Source organism: Aquarana catesbeiana, linkage group LG09 (assembly GCF_042186555.1).
Source record: "Aquarana catesbeiana isolate 2022-GZ linkage group LG09, ASM4218655v1, whole genome shotgun sequence".
Lineage (NCBI taxonomy): Eukaryota > Metazoa > Chordata > Amphibia > Anura > Ranidae > Aquarana > Aquarana catesbeiana.
The window spans coordinates 292,229,479-292,251,837 of NC_133332.1; the positions used below are offsets into that span (position 1 = coordinate 292,229,479).

General features: G+C 43.2%; 1 protein-coding gene across 10 annotated transcripts in view; it reads right to left on the reverse strand.

Annotated features, from left to right (window-relative positions):
* GOLGA2 (golgin A2) overlaps positions 1–22,359 on the reverse strand; it is a 147,729-nt gene that overhangs the window by 43,756 nt on the left and 81,614 nt on the right. For 9 of the 10 annotated variants that reach the window (XM_073600441.1, XM_073600440.1, XM_073600436.1 and 6 more), the window contains 4 exons: positions 21,123–21,212; positions 19,743–19,850; positions 16,627–16,714; positions 16,198–16,544 (listed from right to left, as the gene is read on the reverse strand). In XM_073600441.1, the coding sequence (XP_073456542.1) occupies positions 16,198–16,544; positions 16,627–16,714; positions 19,743–19,850; positions 21,123–21,212 (633 nt within the window). The remainder of the gene's footprint in view (positions 1–16,197; positions 16,545–16,626; positions 16,715–19,742; positions 19,851–21,122; positions 21,213–22,359) is intronic. The other variant, XM_073600433.1, reaches the window with a different exon arrangement.

Sequence of the window (22,359 nt, forward strand, 5' to 3'; positions counted from 1 at the left end):
AACCCAGACGCGGTGTCAGAAGAGCCAGCAATAACGTGGGCATATCTACACCACGGTCACCTGACTCTTCGAGGTTGCCCATGTGACCAAATACAAATGGAGTCTGTCAACATGTTAGGAGGGGTTACACACATTCTAAACAGAACAATGCCGCTAGCAAAACAAGTAGTAAATAATATGAATAAAGATGGAACTAGGCACATGGTAATAGCAGCCGAGTCATGCATCTTCATACAACAATGAAATAAAGCGAGTGAGAAAAAAATATGTATAAACTAATCGGGGGGGGGGGGGGGGCAGATGTACCATAGTCCCTATTGAATCATGGTGTATGGTGTACAGTATGAAAGTGAAGAATACATGTGTATTAGAAAAGGGGAGAACACAAAATATATCACATATGATGATATAGAAAAGTGGGTGGGGTTAAAGCTAGATTACCATAAAAAATTGACAAAAATGAAATACAATGTATTGGGAAATTAAGAAAGATTAATGAATGAGTTCAAATCCCACTCCACATTGAGCCCAAAAGGAAAATATGATCTGAGCTCATGTATCCAGTAAGTTTCCAACCTGGAGACCCCTCGTAAGCGTGACTCCCCCCGCCAGTGGGGGACAAACTTATCGATCACCTGAAATGTACTACCCGAAGGGTCCCTGTTGTGGTGAAGTAGGTAGTGTCGGGGTACAGTATGCTTATCTTTGCCACCTTTAATGCCTGCAATATGTTCATTGACACGTGTGGTGAATGTTCTGATGGTCCTACCAACATATTGTTTCTTGCAGGGGCAAGTAATCAAATATGCCACATATTGAGTGGCACAGGTGGCAAACTCTTTCATGTGATAGATGCGGGAGGTAGTGGTGGAACTAAAGGTATCAGTTTTACGTCCCATTAGAGTATTGTGTGCGCATACGTTACATCTGCGACATTGATAAAAACCATGGCTCTGTTGAAAGAAAGAGACTTTCTTTGGAGGGTCTATAATATTAGGGGCAATATGTCCCTGTATGGAACGGGCACCTCTAAAAATGACTCCCGCGTTATCAGGTAGCTCAGGACCCAGGAGTCGGTCATTTTTAAGAACATTCCAGTGTTTTCTAAAGATGGCCTTTATTTCTTTAAACTGAGTGGAGTATGTGGTGAAAAAGGACCATTTGGCTCTAGAATCTGGAGTATTAGGGGTGCGTTCCACCAGGGTAGAGCTCCTATCAATCTGTGAAACTCTATAGATCTCCGCATCTAGGTCTCCTGCCCTATAACCCTTGGCGACAAATCTCTCTTTTAAAATATGAGATTGGGCGTAATAGTCACATATTTTAGAACAATTATGACGCAGCCCTAAAAATTGGCTGCGCGGGACAGATCGTAGCCATTGAACATGATGGCAACTGTCGGACGGGATATACCCGTTTCGATCTGTGGGCTTGAGATAGGTCTTGAATTCGAGATGTTGGTCAACGGCCATAATTTCCAGATCTAAAAAGTGGATAGAGCTCAAACTAGCCTCATAGCTAAGAGAAATCCCGTGGTCATTGGCGTTCAGAACTCCCATAAATTCATCCAAAGACTCACGGTTTCCCTGCCATAGGAGGAGGACGTCGTCTATGTACCTGACCCAAAGAACTAATTCTGGTCTCTGGTAGGCATAGACGACATCCTCCTCCCACTGGGCCATGAAAAGGTTGGCCAAACTCGGGGCAAATTTGGCCCCCATGGCCACACCTTTTCGTTGTATATAGAACTGGTTCTGGAACCAGAAGTAATTGTGGCCAGTGGCAAAACGTAGGAGCTGCATGATGAAATTGCGCTGCAGTATTGGCAGGGTATTGTTCGTGGACAGATGTTTTTCAACAGCATCAAACCCCAGATGGTGTGGTATGCACGTATAAAGGGCAGCTACATCGGCAGTGACTAGATAAGTGCCCTCTTTAAGCCTTACTTGCTCTAGACGTTGGATGACGTCTCTAGTGTCTTTGAGGTAAGACGGAGTTAGTTTGACCAACAGTTGGAGATAAAAATCAACATATCTCCCTATCCTGGAAGTGACTGAGTCAATCCCGCTGACAATAGGTCTGCCAGGGGGATTGACTGGGTTCTTATGGACCTTGGGGAGATAATAAATCACGGGAATCCGCGGAACAAGGGGTACCAAGTATTCTCTTTTTTGTTCAGAATCCCCAAAGAGTATCCTTCATTAACCAATTCGACCAAGGTGCATTTGAATTTGTGGGTGGGATTAAAACTTATGGGGGTATAAGTATCTCGATCTTGGAGAATTCTAAGCATTTCCCCAATGTAGTCTTCCTTGTTGAGGACTACAAAACCCCCACTCTTATCTGAAGGTCTTATAACAAGATTCTTCCTATCGCAGAGTTCTTTAAGTCCTGTTTTAATTAAGGGGTCAGAATTGGTTTTCCTTTTAGGTTTAGAGAGTTTGTCTAAATCTTGTAGGACTAGACTTTTAAACACTTGGAGAGATGGGGCCAAATTCCCCGGGTGATTGAATAGGGAAGGGTTAGTTAAACCTGAGTGTATGTAGTCTTTGTTATTGGAGCTGTGGTTGGCTGTGGGAGGGATGGGGGGTTGGTTCAGAAAATGTCTGTGTATGTTTAATTTCCTAATAAATTTGAGTACGTCAATGAACGTACCAAATTTGTTTAAGGGTTTTGGGGGAACAAACTTAAGTCCCTTGTCCAGAACCGATTTCTCAGCTTCTGTCAAGTGGACAGTACTAAGATTGAAGATCCCAATACCTCTCAGACTCTTTTTCTTTTGGCTTCTAGCCTTCCGCCCCCCTCTGGTCCCTCTTTTCCTTCTTGGTAACCTGAATGGTTTTCTGTAGGCCTCTGAAAACCCGATGCTTGTTCAAAAATTAAACCTCGTTGGTTGTAATTATATGGGGACCTGTTGTATACATCAAATTCTCTATAATATTGGGGATAGGCTTCATGATGAGTGTCTGGTCTGGAATATCCCCCCCCCCCCCCCCCCGATTAGTTTATACATATTTTTTTCTCACTCACTTTATTTCATTGTTGTATGAAGATGCATGACTCGGCTGCTATTACCATGTGCCTAGTTCCATCTTTATTCATATTATTTACTACTTGTTTTGCTAGCGGCATTGTTCTGTTTAGAATGTGTGTAACCCCTCCTAACATGTTGACAGACTCCATTTGTATTTGGTCACATGGGCAACCTCGAAGAGTCAGGTGACCGCGGTGTAGATATGCCCACGTTATTGCTGGCTCTTCTGACACCGCGTCTGGGTTGCCTAGCGACCTGTACGTACCGCCCGCACGTGAAGGACGATGGTACCACGTGGGGCGGTCCGGGTGTCACTTGACGGCCGCGCGAGCACGTGTTGTGCTTTTGCGCGCTCTCCACATTTAGCATGTGGGGTTGCCGGGCAACCTCCAAGTGCGCCTTTGACACTTCCGGGTTGCGGCGTTACATGCGGGAGCCCCGCACCGTTCCCGGGCTCCCAGCATGCACACCCCCTATGTGAAATCTGCCAATCACAGGCGATCTTAATGAGAGGGCCTGTTGATATTGGCAGAAAATTTCCAGTTCACTTTATCACAGGTACACTAATAGGCCCAGAGGAGGGGGCGGATCATATTCCATTAGATGACCCCTACCCCTGGCCAATAGAATTCACCATTGTTCAATGTTTGACAGCCCATTGGTCTTGGAATATGTTTGATTGTACATTCTATTTTATAAATATCGGCAGTGTTATGAGGGTCCCATATGCCCCTGTTGAAGATCGTTTGGATCGAAACGCATAGGGTGTTTTTTTACTTACCCCATACACTGCTTTTATTCGTGATCACGTTTTATGCTTTTTGTTACTTGTACTGCGGTTTTTTAGCAATAAAAATATACGGAGTCACACTATGTGGAAGCATTCCTCTTTTCTCTACATGTTCTGGTACATCGAGGAACCACTTACCTGTGGATACCATCTTTGACCTAGTTCCAGTGGACCGTGAGGGACATCTACGCCCGACAGAGGCTCCACCCTTGCCTCCATCACTCCACATTTCTGCCCTTGGTGGCACAAAGCTTTACCGATTCTATGCTTATGGCAGTAGAATCCAACTCATCCGGTAAGCGTATTCCATCTTTTCACTTATTTTGAAGATATCTGAGCACACCGTTGAGAAGCTGAATGAATTACCACACGGATCACTTACATTGATTGTGGACTTTTGTGTTTCAGCAACACGTCACTATTGGGACATTATGTTCATGTGCACAGAGATCACTCATACATGTGTTTTTTAGCGCTACATTTATTTAATTTATGGTATACATTTTTGTCACATGGTTTGTAGCAGCTTATCCATTAATACCTATCTTCATTTTTTAGGGTAGCGCATTAACCATCCCCTTCCTGACATCAGGAAAGTTAGCTTGCGCCACAGCAAGCCTAATGGAATTTCCTTGATCGGCTCAAATGGTTGTTTCTGTAACACAGACAGCACCAGGTTTAAGTCCCAAGGACACACAGGTGGCCTAATGGGGGGAAGCAAACAAGTTACCCCCTGCATAAAGGTTTGGACCAGCGAATGGGAGGCTAAAGGCCTTTGGAAGAATACCGATAGGGCTGAAATTTGACCCCTGATCGTACTCAAAGCCAATCTGATTTCCACAGCTGACTGTAGAAAAGAGAATTTGCCCAATCATGTATTTCCGAGGATGCCATTTTCTGGCTTCACACCAAGCAATAGAAGTCTTCCAGACCTTATGATAGATCTTCCTTGTGCCTGCTTTCCTGGCATTCACTAGTGTAAACACCACTGGTCCCGTGATGCCACGATCCTTCAACACCCTGGCTTCATTAGCCATGCCGTCAAATTTAGAGACTGTAAATTGGGGTGGAATATAGGACCTTGATAAGCTAGATCGGGTGGCGCAGAAGCGTCCATGGCCCATCTATTGGCAATCTCACGATCTCTGGGAACCAGAGCCTTCTGGGCCAGCCTGGTGCCACCAGGATGACTGAAATCCTGGGCAACAAATGTGGAAGGAGAGAGATCGAGAAGAAAGCATAAACCAGGGAGAACTAGCTCCATGGAACTACCAGAGCATCTGCTCCAATTGCCAGGCGATCTCTTGTTCGAGACACAAACTAATGAAGCTTGTTGTTGAACCTGGACGCCAATAGATCGACATCTGGCCATCCAACGCTGGCAAATTTCCCGGAACACGTTCAGGTGTAGGGACCATTCCCCCAGACAGATCTGCTGGCGGCTGAGATAATCTGCCTTCCAGTTCTCTACCCCCAGAATATGGACTGCCGATAGAACGGAAACATGTCCCTCTGCCCAGTCCAATATGTGGTAAATCTCCTCCTGATTTAAATGGCTCCTGGTACCGCCTTGGTGGTTTATATAGGCCACCGCAGTGGCACTGTTGGACTGAACCCCGACTGGGCAGTACTGAAGCTCCACCATCCAGGACCTTAGGGCCAGACCTACCGCCCCCAACTCCAGGATGTTGATGGGCAGGCTCTGCTCTGCCCTTGTCCATCTCCCCTGAGCTGTGTGCCCCTCCAGGGTCACTCCCGAGCCCGAGAGACTGGCGTTTGTGGTCAGCACTCTCCAAGACACCGGGAGGAAGGATCTTGCCCTTCACAGGTTTTGATCCTGCAACCACCAGCTTAGGCTTAAGCGTGCCCGGGGAGATAAGGACATGGGGTAATCCAGGGCTTGCACTCTTGTTCCAAGCCGACAAGATGTCCTGTTGTATGGGCCTGGAATGGAACTGGGCGCAGGGAACTGCCTGGGAGGAGGACACCATCCTTCCCACAAGACTTATACAGAGCCGAATGGAGGGTTGCCTGGTGCTCCTTACCTGACCCTTCAGGGCACAGATCTTTACAAGTTTACAAAAACACCCGTGCCTGGATTGTATCTAGGATCAGACCCAAATAATTCAGACTGAGCTGGTTCTCAAGGCTGACTTTTCGGTATTTATGACCCAGCCCAGGTTTTCTAAATACTGCACTGTGCAGGCTGTGCTCTGTTCTAGGGTCTGTAATGAGTGATCTCTGAGCAGGAGGTCATCCAAGTATCCAAGCACCAAGATTCCCTGGGTTCTTAAAAGAGCCAGTACCGATGCTAGGACCTTTGTAAACACCTAATGTGCCGTGCAAATCGCAGGAAACTCTGATGAGGTTGAAAGATAGGCATGTGTAAACATGCGTCCATGATACCAACGGAGGCAAGAAGATCTCCCATCTGGAGAAAGGCTAATACCGAGCGGACTGACTCCATCCGAAAGGACTGGATTAATAGATACTGGTTCAGGGATCTTAGATCCAAAATGGGCCTCGTGTCCCAGTTTGGTTTTTGAACCCTGAACAGGTTTGAATAAAACCCGCGCGCCCCTTTGGATACAAGGACCTGTATAATCACTCCCTGATGCACTAAATGATTTAGTGCCTGAAACAAGAAGTCTTTTTGGAGGATTCGAAGAAAAGCTGGATCTGAGAAACCTGAGGTGGAAACCCCAGCAATTCCAGCTTGTAACCACAGGATACTGTCGAGGTGGCCCACTTGTCCTGAACCACTTTTACGCAAATGTCAGCAAACTGAAGCAGCCCCCCCCCCACTCGATAAAGTGGGGGCATCCCCTCAAAAGGAGAGCCTGGTGTCAGGTTAAGAAGAGTTGTGGACCCAGGGTTTCTTCTGGCCCTAGCGTCCTGTAGGCAGAGGAACTGCCTTGGTGCCTGAGGTTTTAAACAAGGGACGCCTGGTCCTCCTCTTCACAGGGAGTAGAGAGCTCTTATATCCAAAATATTTCGAGAGATTTGTCCAAATCATCAAACGTTCCCCATGGAAGGGTAACCCCGGCAACAACTTCTTACAAGGACGCTCTGCTGACCAGTTCTTAAGCCACAGAAGCCTGCGCATGTATACAGAGAGGAGAGGCAAAACGAGAGACTTGCTGTATTGAATCCTTCCAGCAAAACACAGTGCTCAAGGTATATCTGCCCCTACTTTCAGCAGGATCATCCTCCTGGTTAGACCTGTCAGGCCATCTCACCTGATCCTTAACCACTTACCGACCGCCTCACGCTGATATATGCCGGCAAAGCGGCAAGGGTGCGCAAAACAACGTACCCGTACATCACTGGCAGCTAGCGGGCGCGTGCCGCAGGAGCGTGCCCCGTGGACTTGATGTCAGCCGTTGGCCCACGAATGTGACACAGAGGCGCAGAACGGGGAGGTGTAAACAAGGCATTTCCCTGTTCTGCCTAGCAACATGACAGGGATCTACTGCTCCCAGTGATCGGGATCGGTGATCTCTGTCATGTTTTAGTGAGCCCATCCCCCCTACAGTTAGAACACGCCCAGGGAACGCACTAAACCCCTTGATCACCCCCTTAGTGTTTAACCCGTTCCCTGCCAGTGACATTTACACAGTAATCAGTGCATTTTTAAAGCATCGATCGCTTTATAAATGCCAATGGTCCCAAAATAGTGTAAAAAATGTCCGATCTGTCCGCCGCAATGTCGCAGTCACGATAATAAATAAATCTCGCTGCCATTACTATTAAAAAATTATAATAAAAATGCCATAAATCTATCCCCTATTTTACGTACGCGATAACTTTTGCACAAACCAATATAGGCTTATTGCGATTTTTTTTACCAAAAATATGTAGAAGAATACATATCGGCATAAACTGAAGGAATTAGTTTTTTTATTTTTTTTTTGGGATATTATAGCAAAAAGTATAAAATGTTTGCTCTTCTTTGGTTTATAGCACAAGCAATAAAAAAACGCAGAGGTGATCAAATACCACCAAAAGAAAGCTCTATTTGTGGGAAAAAAAGGATGTCAATTTTGTTTTGGTAAAACGTTGCACGACCGCGCAATTGTCAGTTAAAGCTACGTAGTGCCGTATCGTGTAAAAAAAGGGCTTGGTCAGGAAGGGGTCAAATCCTTCCAGAGCTAAAGTGGTTAAAGTTATTGTAAGCCTTCGTCTTTTTTTAATTTTATTTAAAATAACAAACATGTCATACTTGCCTCCACTGTGCAGCTAGTTTTGCACTGAGTGGCCCAGATCATCCTCTTCTAGGGTCCCTTGGTGGCTCTTGCGGCTCCTCCTTGCATCAGATAACCTCCTAGGACAGGGATATGCAATTAGCGGACCACCAGCTGTTGCAGAACTACAAGTCCCATGAGGCATAGCAAGACTGACAGCCACAAGCATGACACCCAGAGGTATGATGGGACTTGTAGTTTTGCAACAGCTGGAGGTCCACTAATTGCATATCCCTGCCCTAGGAGAAGCGCTCTCCGAGGGGGTTACCTTGCGGGCTTGCTCCCGAGTCCAGCATTCACGTCCATAGACATGAATACCGGACTCGGACCCTCCCCTAGAATGCATTAAGGTGAAAAAAACACAAGGGTCTGCAACCCCTTTAAGGACTGGCAGACTCCAATTGCTGCGACAGTTGGCTGAATGGCTGAACTGGCCAAAGAAAAGGAAGCCCTTAATAATGAGTCCAGTTTCTTGTCAACAAGGTCCTTCAAGCCCTGTGCATTATCCACCGGACAAGTTAAGTTCTTGTTTAAGGAAGAGACTGCTGCATCAATGGCTGACATACTCCACTTAAACTTTTCCTCCATGGTATATAAAAGGGAAAGGCTCTTAGGAGGAACTTAAATCCTGTTAGGATGTTCCCAATCAGCATACACCACCTGCTCCAACAGTAGGTGCAAGGGGAAAGCCTGTGCAGCCTGAGAAGGCTTCAGGGACCCCAAAGAGGACCAGGGAGGCTCAGGAACCTCAGCTGGAGGTAACTTAAAGGCAGAACTAACCATCTCTGTAAGAGTCTGGATCAAAAGCCTCTGCGACTGAGAGGCTGATACCAACTGGACATCTTCTGGCGCAGATTCCTCAGAAGCAGACTCACCTGCCCGGCCTTCCACAGAATCCTTAGCATTTAGCTCTTTCCCTTCATCATCCATTTCTGCTTCAAGTTAGGAGGATTAGGGGAGGGGGGTCTGTCATGCTTCCTGCCACCCTGCAAGATGGAGGCAATCATGTCAGGAATTCTGTCCTCTAACCTGGCTAGAGCTGAGGACAGATCATCCCCGGTGACAAAGGCTGAAGCAGCAGCGTTGACAGGCACAATAACAGACGCAGCAGCTCAGATTGCCCGGAAGCCTCTCGTCTTTCCGGGGGATAAAACACTTGGGCTTCGACTAGACTCCTCAGGAGCTACTAACAACACAGATGTGCCCTTCCCTGTAGTGTCTGCCCCACTGCTCTTTTTTAAGGACATTGCCAGCCACAAAATGGGCCTGGGTTTAGTATTCACACCACCCCAGAAGGGAGACCCCTTAATAGGGCTCACCAAGCCTCTATGCAACAAACCCACTAAGCACTTTTAGCCTGCCAACCAACACCTGGAGGACTCACGTGAGCCGGGTAAGGAGGAATGAACTGCTGAATAGAGGTCGACCGATATATCGGCCGGCCGATATATCGGCCGATATTTGGTGTTTTTTACTTAATCGGCATCGGCCGATTGTGCTGATAAAAAAGCCGATATAGCTTCAGCGCGACTTGCAAAAGACTTCTGTCATAGAAGTCAGTGTAAGTTGTCTGTGCGAAGCGACTTCTCCCCCTCTCTGGGCAGCCTGCCAAATCTGATAAAAAGAACCTGAAGGATACAATGTTTACACTTCTGAATGAACTAAATTCCGTGTGTAGAAGTTCTCAGTTTAACCATTTAAAGACTAAATCTTTTCTGACATTTGTTGCTTACAAGTAAAAATCCAGTATTTTCTGCTAGAAAATCACTTGGAACCCCCAAACATTATATATATTTTTTTTAGCAGAGACCCTAGGGAATAAAATAGCGGTTGTTGCAATATTTTATGTCACACGGTATTTGCGCAGCGGTCTTTCAAATGTAATTTAAAAAAAAAAATACACTAATAAATTTAAAAAAAAAACTAAGCAGTAAAGTTAGCCCATTTTTTTTCATCCAGAAGTTTTGATTACCTGTTTTTGTGTATTTAATATTTAAGAGAGGTTTTTTTTATATTTTTTTTATCTAAATTCTACATACAAGTGAACTGATTGGAGGTTTGTTTTGTTTAATAAATGTTTAAATGTAAAAAAATTTCCGTATCACTGAAGGTTGCTTTCACACTGGAGCGGGCATGCATTGACGGTAAAAGACTGCTAGTTTTAGCGGCTCTTTACCGTCATTTTAGCGGCGCTATTCGGCTGCTAGCAGGTCGCTTATAACCCAGCTAGCGGCCGAGGAAGGGGTTAAACGCACCCCTGAAGCGCTGCTGCCGAAACGCTTTGCAGGCGATTCGACAGCGGTGCGCATTAATTTCAATGGGCAGGAGTGGTGGTATACACCGCTCCAAAGATGCTGCTTGCAGGACTTTTTTTAATATCCTGCCAGCACATCGCCTCAGTGTGAAAGCACTCGGGCTTTCACACTGAGACTGCAGGGGAGCCGTTTGACAGGCACTTTACAGGTGCTATTTTTAGCCCAAAAGCGCCTGAAAAACGCCCCATTGTGAAAGGGGTCTAACTGTTAGATTTTATGAGATGAAGGTAAAAAAAAAAAAAAAATCGGCCTAATATATCGGCCCAAAAAAATCGGCATCACATATCGGCCATCGGCCACCGCGATTTCTAAATATCGGCATCGGCATCGGCCAGAGAAAAACCCATATCGGTCGACCTCTACTGCTGAAGTGAACTGGTTCAGGGCCTGGAGTCACAGCAGACATGCATGAAACGAATCTTCGTGCACCATCCTTAGAACTACAGCTAATGCGCTGCTCTGTGTGCACACATTGTGTGGCGAAGCTGCGTGCGCCATGGCTGCCTACACAGCTGTGAACCCATGTGCGCCGTGGCAAACCAACTTTGCGCAATGGCGAATCCCCGTGCGTGGACTCATCCATAAGAAAGCAGCCAAAACAACAAGACAAGGTACTCCTACCCAAACACCAGCAGCTAGCCCAAACTCTCCCAGTGGTCACCGCCACAAAGGTGTCCAGCCTCTAGCTAGTTTGACAGATTGTTACAACACATGGGACACCCCGCAATAAGTAAATAAGGGCGTTACACTTACTCGTCCAGGCACAGGGCAACCTTAAAAACTAAGAGCCCAATCTTCATTCATCAAGGTGGGTTCTGTCACTTGGGTACCTTCAAGGACTGGGTACCCTTTTCATGTTTTAGGGTCCGCTCCCTTGGACCTGTACAGCACCCTGCAGGAATGCCTTAGCTCTGTAGTGTCCAGGATTCAACTACGCAGGGTGCAGTGCCCAAAGGTCGCGTTACAGTCAACACCTCGCAGGATCCTTGCGTTTTTTGGCAAGGTTCGAGTACCATCTATTTAAGCATATATTTGTTCTGTTTACCATTCTCATTGAAAGTGAAAGTATAAAAATCCCCAAATTTTGGGTTGTCCATAGGAAAGTAATAGAGGAAAAGCATTCCAATGGGGATACTACTTCCAGTGACCTTGGGGTCCCTAGAAAATGTGTTTCATTTGCAGGGATTTCCTATCGCTCCCTGTTTGGCTATGGGACAGGAAGTGAAGGTAAATCTCCGCAATGGGACACAGATTTCAAAAATTTATCCCACAGGAGTTACAACTATCCCTTAGCCTGGGTTCACACTATATGCAGTTGCAAATGTAGATTTTATGTGGATTTCGCACTGCATCTAAATTGCAACCCGTTCATGCAAACCAATTGCGGAGTGTATGTTAAGTCAACGACACCGCGCAATTGGTTTGCAATAGGCATTTGCAGAATCGGATCACATTTACACCAATGCGATCTAATTGTGCTGCAGACAAAAAAAAAGGGTCATGCACCAGTTTGGTGCAAATGTGGGGCGATTTGAGCCATACAAATCCATGGTTCAAATCGCACCCTAGAGACACCGCATGTAGTTCGCACAAGAACAATTCGAAGTGCCTGTTCACACACTGTGCAGTGACTGATGTTTTTCCACACTGGAAGAACGCCAGTCACAGCTAAAGACACACAGAAAGCAATTGTTTGTGTCCTGTTCGCACTGCAACATAGCCCAGAACTATGGTGCAGTGAGCTGCGATACAATGGAGCTATATGTACGGTGGCATGAATGAAGAGTTACTTGGTGCTCCCCACACAGTGTTTTTTTTTTTTTTGTAAAAAAGGGGAGCTGCGTGATGCTGTAAAACATACATCACATCTTCTCTCAAATGCCAACTCACTGCAGTCGAAAGAGACAGCTGTCCGAACACTAAATCGCTCCGGTTTTGTGTGTGGTGAAGGAGCCCTAATTGATAACATTCAGAGCATAGTTTGGTCTCAGTGAAATAGTAATATAACATACATAAAACACAATATAAGTGTACCAAAAAGAAAGTCTCTTAAAATCTAAGTATATCAACACAATTCACTTCTTCTCAGAAACGTGAAAAAACAAAAAAAAAAAAAAACACAAACATAAAAACATTTCAAAACGAGGGGGAAAAAAAAAAAAACTTATAAATCCTTAGATCGAATATTCTTGCCACAACTGCATGCTTTGACCCTCTGGTAAAACAGGAGACAAAGCTGGAGGTGAGCTACTAGAGAGCACTGGTGGTGGATTGCTCGAGCACCTGTTTTTGATTGTGATCGTTGCAACACAGAGGTGGCAAGAACATTCGATCTAAGGATTTGTTTTTTTTTCCTTCTAGTTTTGAATTTTTTTAAATTTTTTTTTGGCGTTTCTGAGAAGTAATAGTGAATTGTGTTGATATACTTAGATATTAAGAGACTTTTTTGCTACACTTATATTGTGCTTTATGTTATATTACTACTTTACTGAGGATTGTGCTGCACTAAATGTATCCTATATGAGTTTAAAGGTGAGGTGAAAACACTTTAAAGAGGAACTGCAGTCTACTCACATAAATTTGTAATAAAAACATATTTGCCATTCTGGAGCTTTCCTCCAACCACTTTGCATATTATTTTATATATTGTGATTCTGTACTTGCCAAATATGCTGCAGAAATCTCCCTCCACTAAGTCTGGCTGCAGCCATTTTAACTGTGGGCAGATGAAGCTGCTGCCTGTTCACTTCCTGGATTTACACAGACACACACCTCCAGCTCTGCAGCTCTCATTGGCCCCCTTATGACTCATCCCTCTCTGGCAAATTCTCTCTCTTGAGCATGATGTAATAAGCCTAGGCTTTTTACCAAACAAGAAACAGGAAATGGGCTGTATAAGGTATTTACTGGCAGAAAAAAAATGTTTTACTATCCAAAGTTAAAACAACAAGGGCAGAAGATTTAATAGACAGAAAGATAAAAAAATGACTTAAGTACTGGCAGCAATCTATTCACTGTTGGCATTTAGTGTTGATTGAGATCGGTTTGTTCATATAGATTTTTGTCACATTTGGTTGCGCTGATTAATATATACACACTGGCCTCAAGTAAAAGCTCCCAGCCAAAAGTATTAAATCTGCCTACAAGGCAAAAATCACAATATTCAGCCATTTTTATAAAAGATCCATTGAAAACGCAGTACTGAACAGTCACCCAACAGGATACTAATTCATATGCTTAACTTGGCAGCCTCACCACATGTACACCACACCTAGCTGGATAATTACAAAAACAAAAAGATAATTTTTTTTTTTTGCTATGATTTGAGAATAAAACATGTTTGTGGAAGTCGCTGTTTGAACGAGTGAACGAGTGGTAATTGCTTGGAGGTTGTGGGAGAGCTAAAGAATAACTCCACTTTTGTTGAAGAAAAAAAAAATCTACAACATTCCCCTCTACGTGATCTATGTACATTGCAGGGATTTTTAACCACTTTTCACCCAGGCCAAACCTGACATTTCTTTCCTATATGTAAAATCCATTTTTTTTTTTTTGCTAGAACTCAGAACCCCCAAACATTATATGTTTGGTTCTTTAGGGTCTCTGCCAAAACAAATGGTTGTCTTTGCAATTTATGTCACACCGTATTTGCTCAGTGATTTTTAAAACACTTTTTGGAAAAAATTCACCGTGTTTTTTTTAAACAATAAATATAATTTCTACAATAGGGATAAAACTTTTTTGCGGAAGGGAGTTTAACAAGACTTGTGGCCACTCATTAAAATTAGAAGAAAAGAGGTTTAACCTTAAACTACGTAAAGGGTTCTTTACTGTAAGAGTGGCAAGGATGTGGAATTATCTTCCACAGGCGGTGGTCTCAGCGGGGAGCATCGATAGTTTCTAGAACCTATTAGATAAACACCTAAACGACCGCAACATACAGGAATATGCAATGTAATACTGACATATAATGACACACATAGGTTGGACTTGATGGACTTGTGTCTTTTTTCAACCTCACCTACAATGTAACCTTTTTAGTAAAATATAAAAGATGTTATGCCGAGTATATTATTATTATTCCTATCACTTTTATTCCAAACACAAGAAATGTAAACATCCCTCGTGCTAGAAATAATGCACGACAGGCTTTTTTTTTATGGAGACATCTGGGGTCTATAAGACCCCAAATCTCTCCTCTACCCTGGAAAGCATGAGATCTTAAAAAAAAAAAAAAATACACCATTGATCTCTTGTTTCTAGAGGGGAAATGGCAGTGTTTACATCAGTCATGACGTCACTTCTGGCCTCCCAAGGTCATAGAGATGGCCGGGGACCATTTGGTCCTCGGCCAGCTCTGTGGTAATCCAGCACCACCGCCCGAAGAGGCGCTGATGGCTGGCGGGGGGGCTGCCACCTTTTGCTGCCTGTAAAAGCAATCTAGTGGCTTAACAGTTGCCAGGATGGCTTTTACAGTGTAGGGAATGCGCTGTTGAAAAAAAAAAAATATATATATCTGGATGATGCCTGTATACTAAACCATACTGCCTGCGGCTCAGCGGGGTTCCCACTCGCATTCAGCTACAGAGTCTACTGCTTTTCACAAGGGTCCTTCACCATTGCGGTTTCCAATCTGGACACCAGCAGAAGCGAACCACCAGCTAGAGGTAAAGGGTTGTGATACAACTATCCCTCTCCACTCACTGGGCTTCCATCATTATCCACATGGATTACTACATCTTTTCCCATGTTTAACCCACAAGCGGATCGGTTGATGTTGACCCTTCCCCACCTGGATGTTATAGTGTTACCGTTTTTATTAATAACATTCTTTTACATCAGTATCTATATTGGCTATATGCTTTTATGACTGCCTTTGCAACCTCTGCAAGTTTTTATTATTGACAGTTGCTGTTTATTTTTCAGAAGTGCAATAAATTAGCTTTTTACTCAAAGGTCTACAAGTATTTGTGCTTTACCCATAGAGCGCTGCTTCATTGTTTTCATCATCCAGATATAGACCCTTAAAGTCAAGCATGTTGCAGGCAGGAAGTAGTTAAACTCTGTGCCAGATTCCTGCCTTTTTTTGCTCTGGAGAAACTGACTTTCACATTAGTGATCAGCTGCTTCACTTGCAGGGTTCTAGTGAGGAACATGGCACTTGACTTTAGATGTGATTAACCCTTTGGGGGTATCCAACTAAAACTGAAACGTTTGTTGCAGAGGGTGGGAGGAAGCCCAAATTCTGATAAGTAGCTTTGTGCAGATATCTGGGAAAATCTGTGAGCCAATCGAAAAAGCAGGAGATTAACGTTCTGGGGGCATGCCATAGAATATATATATATATATATATATATATATATATATATATATATATATATATATATATATATAGATATAGAACACCTCCTGGTTGCCATATTGCATTTTACAGAAAATTATAGCGCTGCAGATTGAAAAAGGAAATGTAATTTTTAATAATGTTATACTGCAATTAGGCTTGTGTCACAAAATATTAATTTTTTTTTTATTTGTGATTTTTTTCCCCACAAAAGTGGAGGTACCCTTTAAGTAATGACCTTAGCAGTAAGTTCTGTCTCTCTTTGACTGTTACATAGTCCCTTAGCAAGATACACACACAAAAGGAGACAGACAGTGTCACTATGTAAATTTCTGGGAAGGATTTGACATTACTTTGATCAAACCTTAAACTAAAAACACAAGGACAATCCTCCCTAACCTTCTGCGGCATACAGTAAATAACCCAAGTACATTCAGTAGAAGCTTAATGTCTGGCAACTACAAGAATCTTACCAGTTTAACAAATCCATTTTGGAACTCAGCCAGTTGTTCTTTCAGCTGCCTGTTCTGGGTCAGCGCTCGGCTGATGGTGGCTTTGTCACTTTGCATGTTTTCCAGGATCTGCTGCTTATCCACATTTTCCTCACTCTGCCGTTCTAATGTCTTTTCTAACTCCAGCAGGCGCTCCTCCTGCTCCTGATTGAGGCGGCTCAGCTGGCTGTTGTCCTGCACCAGGGCCTGGTACCTGGACTGCAGCTCTTCAAACTCTTGCTGTAGCTTCTCCACCTCATTTTGAAGGGCCTGCTCTGTTTCAGAAGGGCCCTGCACCACAGGGGACTCAGTGTCAGCTGGTTCCACTGCTGTCAAGTAGTAAAGAGATAAATTGCATTATCTGCAAAAATAACTCCATATCAATGACTTTGTCTTCACATCACTGTGTACCTGATGCTAGTAGCAGCTCTGTCACTCTGGTCTCCAACTGCTCAACTTGGACACGTGCGCTCTCCTTCTCTTGGCTGAGGGTGTGTAGCTGGTAAAAAAACAGTAATATTAATTGACTAAGAACTAGGGTAATATTTAACACATACTAGTATGGAAGGCAAAGCATATTTATGAACATTAAAGAAGAAGTTCGCCTTTTGGAACACGTTACATGTTCTGCCTCTATTTAGGGTGAATGTAATATGTTCCAGTTTCTGTGACTAATTCCGCCAATCTCCCCCGCTCTGTTTCCTGTGAATGAATAAACTAACTACTATCAGCCATTGCGGCCGATAGCTTGTAGTTCTCAATGAATTGCGAGGGCAGCGGTGAGCGCCTTCATAGTGCCGGGATTGTTCCTACTCTCAAGTAACTGCAAGACCATACGAGATACGGGCAGACCGCTATCTTGAGTCTGCGGGAGCCCTGCATTGCACCCATGAATATGGGTGCAGTGCTCTGCAGGCTCCCTAGAAAAAAAATAAATGCACAAGAGAATTTCTCAAACCGAGTCATAGACGGCAAAATAAAAGTAGGTAAAAGTTTTAGCCTTTCAACTAGGGTTGCACCGATACCCATACTAGTATCGGTATAGATACCGAGCATTTGCATGAGTACTTGTACTCATGCAACTGCTCCGATGCTTAATCCAATAACTGTGTCCACAGCATAGGAAGGGGGGCTGGGCAGCCTCACAGATGATCGGTGTGGGCAGTTACAGGCATCGATCTCCCTGTATAGTTTTCAATACAGCAGCCGACAGCCACTTCATCTCCTCTCCCTACAGCTGATTTATTGAAAGCTATACAGGGAGATAGGTGCCTGTAACTGTCTGCACTGATCATCCCAACTGTCCCTTGTGTTCTCCTCTGGCTCCCCAGGTTTGCTCTGGTCCCCCTCTGTGCTCCTCTGGTCCCCCCTCATCCTGGATCTGTCAGGATGGAGAGTGGAAGAAGGAGCCGGTAAATCTGTAATTTATCGGCTCCTTCCTTTTCTGAATGAACAGAGTTCGTTATCACTGACTGTCCGTTTATAACGGTCACTGAGCATAGTAAACTAAATCTTTAGGGGGAATGAATCTACCAGACATTAAAAACTATTACTATGCATCTTTATTAGACCAGATGAAATTTTGGTTCACTACATCGGAAGACAAATTATGGTTACGTATAGAAAAAGAGGCTACTAAAAAGATATTATCTTTACGCTCTAGCCATAGCTAACTCTATACTCCCAAAGGTAAATACACCCAATCTACTTGGTATCAAATCTACAATATTAGCATGGAAGCACATCCTTTCTAAAATGAAAAATATGGAAATCAGAACCATAGTACCTATTCCAACAGAGGTAATACATTATTGTAGAATTTGCTTATCTGTTAGATGATTGGATCAAACAAGGCTACCATTTGTATAAAAACCTACCTTTGAACTACAGGTCTGTAGTTCTGAGAAAGCTTGGAAAGTGTACCAGATTAAAAGACTTCAATCCTAATAATCATATAGAAATTCCATTCATTAATAAAATTGTTGGGACTTTATATGAGACAACGACTGCTGCAGAGTTCGTATATCTCCATCCCTGAATCATATAGAAAAAAAAGAGGGGAAAGGGTAATGGGGGAATGGTGGGGCTTTGTATGAAGCACAACACCAGAACCAAATGAATCAATTGGTAGATACTATTTATTGGTGCACATGGGACAGTAAATAACATGCAATAAATAAAATAATACATATAAATGTATTACACACACAAACACGTGTTCCTAGATAGTAAATAATATATTAAAAGTAGCCCAAACTTGCATATAGATATGAATGATTGCACACATGATAATGTAAAATTGATTAAAATTTCTTCAATGTTGTCATTGATTCATTTGGTTCGAATGTTTTGCTTCATACAAAGTCCAACCATTCCCCGTTCCCCTCTTTTTTTCCATATATAAATTCCCTCGAAAAATGTGGAGATTCCTTACGCAGCAAAATGAACAAAGGAAAAGGAATTTCCCTTTTCTATGAACTATTGACTTCTCATTCAAATAAAAATGCTCATATGATAAAGCGGGAGAAGGACTTAGAGCAAGAATTCACTTGGGATCAATGGAAGAAAGCCATACAAATATCCAGTAAAACCTCCTTGTGTATCGAACATTGGGACAGCATGCAAAAAATAATAAATATATGGTATTTCACTTCATACAAACTGTCAAAAATGTACCCATCCGACATATGTTGGAGATGTAATGAACAAACCAGCAACCTTCTGCACATTTTATGGAGCTGTAAAAGCTTGCAAATCAAGGCTTACTCCTGCTACTGCCTTATTGGGTTTAAATCGATTTATATCCCAAAACATATAGAACAATTGAGGTTCATATTTTAATAGCAGCAAGGCTCACAATAACTAACATGTGGAAATCCACTGATGCACCTAATCTAGCGACGGTAATATCTAGACTAAAAACACAAGCACAATTCGAATTGATGCTAGCATATACATACTCCTCCACCATCACCTTAAAAAAAAAAAAAAAAAAAAAGGCACACCTGGTTATTTCACCCTAGAGCATCTAATTACTTAAAGGAATGTAATTTGTAACTGACTCGCAGTCTGAAATATTCTGAACACTCATTTGAGTATATTTTTGGTGTAGTTTATCATTTTTATTCTTCTTTTCTTCAATATTTGCTTTCCTATTTTAAAGTGGACACAACTATTGGTTTAACTTGATGTCCATTTCATGCCTACAGTTTGAACCCATTAGGGGTAGGCTTGTCCGGGACATCAGGAGATGAATAGTCCTATACTGACCTTCCATTATAGTAATCACGATCATTGTTGACTACTGTATTTGGCAATTTGTAATGTTACTTATTATATATATAAAAAAAGTGGTATCTGTGCAACCCTACTTTCAACAACCTTGACTATCAAACTAACAAAACATTTCTGCAGGCGTTTTGCTTGAATTAAAGGGTCACCTTCCCAGGTGGACAGCAGAAAACAAGCTGGTGTAATGTTCACAGATAAGGGGCCAGAGAGGAAATTCAAGCCAAGGTACAACTCACCTGCTCAGACAGCTGTCGGACTCTGTCTTGCCAGACAGTACCCTCTTCTTTCAGTTTTTCCACATACTGGTCTCGTTCTGCCCTCAACTGTTGAAGAGAATCTGACATCTATGGATGAAGAGTAAAAAGACAGATTAAAAAAACTTTACTGCAGAAATGCTGTACTTGGCCTCCCTCATTCCTGGCTACATGCTCAAATTCCACGAGTTTGGTCACACGATCAGAGTTCAAATTGGAACAGAGATCATTTGATCAACTGTCCAGGCTTTGGGTCTGGTGAGCAGCACTGCAAAGAGCTTTGAGCACCACTGCTTGGGCAGAACATCTATTCACTGGAATACTCTACAGTTATCTACTCAAGCAAATCTGTTAAGGATATGTTTATTTTATAACCCAATACAGTGGCTGGAGGGGGTTGTAAAATGCCAAAAATTCTACCCCGTCATGTTCAGCAACTTAACGCATCCCATTCGCCGTGGGTTGACTCAGAGGGTTAAAACAGAGGGTGAGGAGGCAACATATCACCTCCCAGCTGCTAGTCAAATACCATCTGAAAAGTGATCCACTGCAGACTGCTTTTAGGACACAGCAAAAGGCTGCTGCAAGAGTAAACCAGCCCTAAAAATAAATGACAAAAGCTTCCTTTTAAAGTGATTGTAAAATCTATTTTATTATATAAAAAAACAGCATATTATACTTACCTCCTCTGTACAATGGTTTTGCACGGGGCAGCCCAGATCCTCCTCTTCTCGGGTCCCTCTTCTCGGCTCCTGGTCCCTCCCTCCTGTCGAGTGCCCCCACAGCAAACCACTTGTTTATTCAGACATGGAGCTGCTATTCAGCCCTGCCCCCTCTCTCCTGAATGGCTAACTGACTTTGATTGACAGCCACGGGAGCCAATGGTGCCACTGCTTTGCCTCGGCCAATCAGGAGGGAGAGTCTAGGGCGGCTGAGGGACTTGTGGACATCGCTGGACAGAGATGGGGCTCAGGTAAGTATTAGGGAGGCTGCTACACACAGAAGTATTTTTTATCTTGGTGCAGAGAATGCGTTAAGATAAAAAACCTTCTGCCTTTACAACTCCTTTAAGCTGTAGAGCTTTCTTCTGCATAAAATAATGCATAAATCAATAACTGAATTTAAAGTGGACTGAATTGTTTCCTATAAACGAATGCATCTACATTTGTAATTAACTAATAACAGTAATGTACAGTAGCTGCCATTTCTGGGATATTGGCACTAGTTACACAAGAGACCGGTTGTAAAATCCTGATAGCTATATGGACAAAGTTGTCACAAGCAGAGAGAATTGCAGAGGATATTTTGTATCTAGGAATTCAGTAATCAGCCAGTGGTCATATTCATCAAACAAAAGGTTACCTGTGCTAGCTGGGTACCCAGTTGGTCTCGCTCTTCCAGGGCCATCAGAAGCTGTTGATTTGCATCTGGTGCCCCCGTCTGATTAGAAAACTTGAAAAAAAAAAAAAAAAAATCACGCAATAAACAACTGATACAAAAATAAATGGTCACCAAAGAGGTCATAAAAACAAAGTCATGTGGGCAAAATGTTAAAAACATAAAAAACCCCAGTTTAGTTATTTAATCTATAAACGATTGGATAACTCAAGTGGATATTCAGTTTGAGCATTCTCAAATCCTTTAGTAAATCAGCCTCAATATGTGAAGCTCTGTTTGGTATAGCTCTATTTAGTGACATGGGGGGGCACCACTTGCAGAAGAAAACAGGGGTATAGACTTCTAGACTGATGAAAACGGAACTTGTGACCACAGATCAACACAGGCTTCCTAAACAATGTAAACTATGGCAAAGGACCACCTATCAAAGAGTCAGAATCAAAAAAGTTAAATTCCAGACATCAACATGTACAGCATCTCACAAAAGTGAGTACACACTTCACATTTTTTGTAAATATTTTATTATATCTTTTCATGTGACAACACTGAAGAAATGACACGTTGCTACAATCTAAAAGTAGTGAGTGTACAGCTTGTATGACAGTGGAAATTTTCTGTCCCCTCAAAATAACACAGCCATTAATGTCTAAACCGATGGCAACAAAAGTGAGTACACCCCTAACTGAAAATGTTCAAATTGGGCCCAATAAGCCATTTTCCCTCCCCGATGTCATGTGACAAGGTCTCAGGTGTGAATGGGGAGCAGGTGTGTTAAATTTGGTGTTATCGCTCTCACTCTCTCATACTGGTCACTGGAAGTTCAACATGACACTTCATGGCAAAGAGCTCTGAGGAGCTTAAAAAAAGAATTGTTGCCCTTCATAAAGATGGCCTAGGCTATAAGAAGATTGCCAAGACTCTGAAACTGAGCTGCAGCACAGTAGCCAAGACCATACAGCAGTTTAACAGGTCAGGTTCCACTCAGAACAGGCCGGGCCATGGTGGACCAAAGAAGTTGAGTGCACGTTCTCAGCGTCATATCCAGAGGTTGTCTTTGGGAAATAGATGTACGAATGCTGCCAGCATTGCTGCAGAGGTTGAAGGAGTGGGGGGGGGGAGATCAGTCTGCCAGTGCTCAGACCATATGCCGCACACTACATCAAATTGGTCTGCCTCTTCTAAAGATGATGCACAAGGAAGC